Source organism: Procambarus clarkii, chromosome 42, assembly GCF_040958095.1.
Source record: "Procambarus clarkii isolate CNS0578487 chromosome 42, FALCON_Pclarkii_2.0, whole genome shotgun sequence".
Lineage (NCBI taxonomy): Eukaryota > Metazoa > Arthropoda > Malacostraca > Decapoda > Cambaridae > Procambarus > Procambarus clarkii.
The window spans coordinates 24040186-24047472 of record NC_091191.1 but is presented as its reverse complement, the minus strand read 5'-3'; the positions used below and the strand labels follow the sequence as shown (position 1 = coordinate 24047472).

Sequence of the window (7287 nt, the reverse complement as noted above, 5' to 3'; positions counted from 1 at the left end):
AGAGGCTTGTAATTAACACCAACAAACAAGAAATCGTTACCTTTTTCCTTCAGTTATTTTGTTGCCACACAACCATAACTTATACATACAGTACTCCAGTAAAATTCCTCTGCTCACAACGAAGGTAATTTGTCCATTTGCTTGTCAAAGCAACTTTTACTTTTATTAATATGTTGCTAAATAAAGGTCTTTTCCTGTTATTAGTAAACCGCAGAATTGTGCATCATTAAGTTAAGGCAACGCTTCATTATTGATTCATTGCTGTACAATTTCTATACCTATCATCCTCTGACTTGACTATTATTTAGCACATTGGCAGCAACTATAAAACTTTCACTAATTAAACAATGACATATCGTCTTTTTTTAATAAACAAGAGTAAGTTTTTATCATATAGTTTATTATCCTTTTACTCAACATTCAATTTATGGAAAATTTTTTACCAAAAACAAGAACAATTAAATTTTGGAAGATGCATACAAAGTTATTAGTTTTTAACCCTTTATCTGCACATAGTAACTAGGGTCGCTTCTTTGGAGGTGAGCACCGTGACCTTTTAGCGCTTTTAGGTCTGGCATAAGATTTCAAACACCTGCGGGTACACAGAGCTTATGCCCGAGGTCTCCAGTTAACAGATTGCATGATAGGAATAAAAATCCTGGGCACATCTCCAGGGAGTGAGTGCCTCTGTACTAACACAGCGGTCATGGGCAGCAGTCCTATTGATGTTGCCAAAGTGAAACAAACAGCCACACCATACAGCCTTGGTTTCTTGCCTCACCACATCATGCTATTGGACTCAGTGTTTGTTTAGAAAAAGAATGAGAAAAAGATTCATATTCAGGATTTAGTGATTATGATCATGACATCTTCATGGCTAGATTCGGGACAACGATATCATGGATCGATTTGAGACAAGGTCTTCATGGCTGGATTGTGGAGAAAAATGATTGTGACTTTCCAGATTTGGCACCTTTACTTGATAAATTGCCTGCTTACTCTGCATCATTTTCTGTTGTTGATGATGATGTTGAGAGGTTTGGGAAAATTAAACAATACAGTTTTGGGATCCTTCTTCAAGTCCAGCTCATCTCCTTCAGGAACTGAGAAGGTGAAGTTCTGTAGAAGTGCTGACAGAAAAAGGTAGAGGTTCATACGGGCCAAAGCCTCACCAGGGCACACTCGTCGACCTGGAAGAGCATTGTGTAAGTTACGTAACAGTCAATTTTCAGAGGATTTCATTCTTTAGAAGCTACTATACTTGAAGAAACAAATTAATATTTTAGACAGCCATTGCTTAGAACCCTTTATGAACGTATTATTTCTGGAAAGTTTCCATTCAATACCTGAGAATCTTAGACAACGAATCCTTTTGTTTTATTGTTTCATGTCTTGGTTATTGGATAAATACACGAGAAATAATATTTTTCTTGTAATAACATTTTTTCACTTACCAATGGAGAAAGGAATGTAACTCTTCTTCTTGGTATCAAATTTGCCTTCACTATCGAGAAAATGTTCTGGATAAAATTCGTTAGGCTTCTCCCAGTAGGCTGGATCATTGTGGCACATTTCGATGTTAGGAACGATTATTGTGCCCTAAGAAACAATGTTATTAAAAGTTACTTCGTGAAGAAGGCAAGATCAAATTAAATAATAAAGTGAAATTGTTTTGACAACTTGATTAATAATTATTATTGCATCCAAAAACTTACTGGTACACGATTTTGCAGCAACAATTTAATTTTCCCATGTTAAATCTCATGATAAGCTGCACAACATAACTTCCCTTAACAGTAAGTGCAACATTGCTTGTAGTGTTTTTTAGTAATGGAGAACACAAAGAAGAAATTAGCATTTATGTTAAGAGTTATGCAGAGATATTCCTAGTCTTATATCAAAGGGATATAATCAATCTTTCTGCATCTCTGTCCCACATGTACCAATTTCTGGAACAGAGGGAATACAGTGAACATATACAGCATGCATCGACATGATAAAGTATCTAAATTATTAAGACTGTCTCAAAGCTCACAAAATGTACTCTCTAGAAAGAAGGTGTGAAAGAAGCAGCACTTACACTGGAAGACACTGGAGGGCCAGGTCCTAAATGTGTACAGTTACATATCATATTAGAGTAAACAGTATGGTAGGAAATGCAGAGTAGAGGTGCCGTACACACTACCAGAGGGCACTGCGGGAACATCAGAGGTCCACGGCTATTCAGTATCTTTTTAACACCAAAAGAAATATTGTTGGAACAACAGTAGAAATGCTCAAGAAACAATTAGGCAAGTTTCTGCAAGAAGTGCCAGACCAACTGGGCTGTAGTAGATGCAGGCCGCTTCAAGCAACAGCATGTTGGACCAAGTTGTCAGAAGCCAATCCCCAGGCCGGGTTTGGGGAGTATAACTCCCAGAACCCACTCCTATACCAGAAACACTCAACTAATCGTTAACCTTACCTAGATGGTCTTGTGTATGTAGCCTTAATATAGTGTGTTCAGCCGAGCAGTACAGACAATTATAGCATACCTGGTTGATGGGGTTCTGGGAGTTCTTCTACTCCCCAAGCTCGGCCCGAGGCCAGACTTGACTTGTGAGAGTTTGGTCCACCAGGCTGTTGCTTGGAGTAGCCCTCAGGCCCACATACCCATCTCAGCCTGGTTGGTCCGGCACTCCTTGAAGAAAACAATCTAGTTTCCTCTTGAAGATGTCCACGGTTGTTCCTGCAATATATCTGATGCTCGCTGGTAGGACGTTGAACAACTGTGGACCTCTGATGTTTACCTGGTTGATACCTGGTTGATGGGGTTCTGGGAGTTCTTCTACTCCCCAAGCCCGGCCCGAGGCCAGGCTCGACTTGTGAGAGTTTGGTCCACCAGGCTGTTGCTTGGAGCGGCCCGCAGGCCCACATACCCACCACAGCCCGGTTGGTCCGGCACTCCTTGGAGGAATAAATCTAGTTTCCTCTTGAAAATGTCCACGGTTGTTCCGGCAATATTTCTTATGCTTGCTGGGAGGACGTTGAACAACCGCGGACCTCTGATGTTTATACAGTGTTCTCTGATTGTGCCTATGGCACCTCTGCTCTTCATTGGTTCTATTCTACATTTTCTTCCATGTCGTTCACTCCAGTACGTTGTTATTTTACTGTGTAGATTTGGTACTTGACCCTCCAGTATCTTCCAGGTGTATATTATTTGATATCTCTCTCGTCTTCTTTCTAGTGAGTACATTTGGAGGGCTTTGAGACGATCCCAATAATTTAGGTGCTTTATTGCGTCTATGCACTGTTTATACAGTGTTCTCTGATTGTGCCTATGGCACCTCTGCTCTTCACTGGTTCTATTCTGCATTTTCTTCCATGTCGTTCACTCCAGGACGTTGTTATTTTACTGTGCAGATTTGGGATCTGTCCCTCCAGTATTGTCCATGTGTATATTATTTGGTATCTCTCTCGTCTCCTTTCTATTGAGTACATTTGGAGAGCTTTGAGACGATCCCAATAATTTACGTGCTTTATCTAGTCTATGCGTGCCGTATATGTTCTCTGTATTCCCTCTATTTCAGCAATCTCTCCTGCTCTGAAGGGGGAAGTGAGTACTGAGCAGTACTCAACACGGGACAACACAAGTGATTTGAAGAGTACAACCATTGTGATGGGATCTCTGGACTTGAAGGTTCTCGTAATCCATCCTATCATTTTTCTGGCTGACGCAATACTTGCTTGGTTATGCTCCCTAAACGTTAGGTCGTCGAACATCATTATTCCCAAATCCTTGACATGCTGTTTTCCTACTATGGGCAGATTCGATTGTGTTTTGTACCCTATATTATGTTTAAGATCCACATTTTTGCCATATGTGAGTACCTGGAATTTATCACCGTTAAACATCATGTTATTTTCTGCTGCCCAATCGAAAACTTTGTTAATACCTGTTTGTAGTTTATCAATGTCTTCAGCAGAGGTAATTTTCATGCTGATTTTTGTATCATCTGCAAAGGATGACACGAAGCTGTGACTTGTGTTTTTGTCTATATCTGATATGAGAATAAGGAACAGCAGTGGTGTAAGGACTGTAACTTGAGGTACAGAGCTTTTAACTGCGCTCGGACTCGATTTTACTTGATTGACTGTTACTCTTTGTGTTCGGTTCGACAGGAAATTGAGTATCCAGCGTCCTACTTTACCAGTTATACCCATTGACCTCATTTTGTGTGCAATCACTCCATGGTCACATTTGTCGAATGCCTTTGCAAAATTTGTGTATACGACATCTGCATAATGTTTTTCTTCTAATGCCTCAGTGATTTTTGTCATAGTGGTCAAGTAGCTGTGAGAGGTATGATCTTCCTGCTCTAAATTCATGTTGGCCTGGATTGTGGAGGTCATTGGTTTCCATGAATCTAGTGACCTGACTCCTAATCACTCTCTCAAATACTTTTATTATGTGGGACGCTAGTGCAACTGGTCTATAATTCTTTGCCAATGCTTTGCTACCACCCTTGTGTAGAGGGGCAATGTCTGCTGCTTTAAGCGCATCTGGTATCTTCCCTGTGTCCAAGCTCCTCCTCTACACTATACTGAGTGCCTGTGCTACTGACACTTTGCATTTCTGTATAAATATTGAATTCCATGAGTCTGGACCCGGGGCTGAGTGCATGGGCATATTGTTAATTTCTCTTTCAAAATCTGCTATGCTCGTGTTGGTATCAGTTATATTTACAGGTGTTTGAATATCATTCATACAGAAATTGTCCGAATTTTCCACTTTCATGCTAAGTATCGGAGTGCTAAACATGTCCTCATGCTGGGTTTTTTTAGGATTTCACTAATTTTTTTGTCATCCTCCGTGTATGAACCTTCATTAATACGAATAGGTCCAACACTGGCAGTGGTTTTCGCTTTTGATTTAGCATATGTGAAGAAATATTTTGGGGTTTTCTTTATTTATTGAATTGCTTTCTGGTCTAGTTGCCTTTCTTCAGTCTGATAGGAATGCTTCAGTCTCTGTTCGATTTCTTCAATCTCCGTGTTTAAATTATTTCTTCTCTGTATTAAGAGTTGTGTCTGCTTAAGCATTTCCGTTAATTTCTTCCTTCTTTTGTAATGTCGTCTGCGTTCTCTTTCTACATTGGACCTCTTTCTGGCTTTCCTCAAAGGAACATGTTTCAGACAGACTTCATATGCTTCAGAAGTCAGTTATTCTATTCCTTGTGTAGGATTTTTATTTCTTAGAACATTTTCCCATTGAATGTTTGTAAGTTCCCTGTTTATTTTCTCCCAGTCTATCCTCTTATTATTAAAATTTAATTTATTGAATAACCCTTCTCGCTTGTGGTTTCTCTTGGGCCTACTACCATTATTAATGTTAGTTTGCACTTCAATGAGCTGAGCTTGTGGTCCGAGTACGTTGTGTCCGAGACAGTAATGTCTCTAATTAGCTCCTCATTGTTCGTGAATATCAGGTCCAGCGTGTTTTCGTTCCTAGTTGGTTCTGTAATCTGATGACTGAGCGAGAAATTGTCACTGAATCTCAGTAGTTCTCTGACCTGTGGTTGGTTATTTCCAGGTTGATTTCCTGCTATAATGTTATTGTTTACTATTCTCCATTTTAAACTGGGTAGATTGAAGTCTCCAAGGAAGATGATATCTGGTACTGGCTTTCCTAAGTTATCAAGAATATTCTCTATTTTGTGGATCTGTTCAGTGAATTCCTCAATTGTTGCATCTGGCGATTTGTATATTAAAATAATAAGTAGATTCATATTTTCTACCTTGATTCCAAGTACCTCTACCACCTCATTGGACCAGTTCAGGAGCTCTGTGCATGCCAGCTCCTCTTTAATATACAGACCTACTTCTCCACTTGACCTAATTACTCTGTCACATTTATATAGATTATAATTCGGAATCCAGATATCCATGTGGTCTTTTGTGTGGGTTTCTGTAAATGCACCAAATATTGAGTTCGATTCTATTAGGAGGCCATTTATGAACTTAACTTTATTTCTTGATTTTGGTTTCAAGCCTTGTATGTTTGCAAATATGAATGATTCTCCACATTGCGTGTCACTTCTGGTGGGCTTTGGTAGTTCTCGCCCGAATCTACCCAGGTTCAGGGTGTGTTGTTTTGGAAGTGGTTCGTCCAGTTTTGGTAGTAGGGAGGGTGTTGTGTGGTGTAGTATCTGTGTGCGTGTTGATAATTTGTATTCCAGTCTTGTTGGTATCTCCCTTCCGCTCTGTAATCCTGTAGTGGTTCCATCTGACTGTTCCTCTCTCTTATATTTTAAACTCTGTTTCTGCCTTCCTCTAAAAAATTTCCAGTAGTGTCATATTGATCTTCCCGTCTATAACACTGTACCTTTCACGTGGAGCATAACACAACAAGTTTTCTGTACATTTAGCATGGTGAAGCTGGCCACTCATTAAGCATAAAAATTGATATGGTGATACTTCGTGTGAGTGTGTGTGTCTGTGTAAATTTTGTATGATAGAACTGGTATTCTAAGAGTGCGTATTTTTAACATTGTGATGCTGTGTACCTGTGGTATAATGATGTCAGCAGTACTATTAGTGTGTATTTATCGATTAAATGCAGTGCGAGTGTTTACCTTTGGTATGGTGTAGCCAGCAAGTTGGGTGTCAGTAATTGCAGAGTGAGACACTCCCAAGGGTACTAAGGATACATGTCTGCTCACCTCATTGATCACAGCTTCAAGGTAGGCTAGTCTGAGGGGCAGAGATGTGTTAAAGATGGTAATAATAAGTTATCAGCAGCATTATGTTGGATTCTAGCTAGAAAAACGTTGGTTTAGAATATAATTTGGTAAACACTAATTAGGAAATAAGGTTTAAGATGTATGAATAAAAGCAGAGGCATTATATAAGCAAATTCACTGGAAATATCTCATCGTGGGATGGATAAATATACGAGTGAAAATAGGAGTGTATTAACAAAATCTCTTCTGCACAGTCTCACAGGGGCTAATAAACTAAAGCTGTTGGATATTTCCAACATAATACAACACTGTTGTATTATTATTAATTATTACTAAACCTACTAATCATTGTAGTAATTAAAATTAACCAAACGTAGAGTTCACATGTACTAATAATTACATCTGTACAATAAGGCTAGAATTCTTACGTCACCAGACGCCAGTATTGCGTCAGATTCCATTATAATAAACACAACTATATCCAGTGTGTCTGAGAATTGAGTTTGATTCTCTATAAAACAACGGTGTTCTGTGTGATAATTATTTACAGATAAACTGATCC

The 7287-nt window shown here is 39.2% G+C and overlaps 1 protein-coding gene across 1 annotated transcript in view; it reads right to left on the bottom strand.

Moving 5' to 3' along the window:
* Positions 1-379: 379 nt before the first annotated feature.
* The window catches only part of LOC123770238 (cytochrome P450 2L1), a 98105-nt gene continuing 91197 nt past the window's right edge, over positions 380-7287 (bottom strand). Inside the window, exons 9-11 of the mRNA XM_045761902.2 lie at positions 6618-6735; positions 1455-1599; positions 380-1190 (exon numbers count right to left, since the gene is read on the bottom strand). Of these exons, the coding sequence (XP_045617858.2) occupies positions 1006-1190; positions 1455-1599; positions 6618-6735 (448 nt within the window). The 3' untranslated portion in view covers positions 380-1005. The remainder of the gene's footprint in view (positions 1191-1454; positions 1600-6617; positions 6736-7287) is intronic.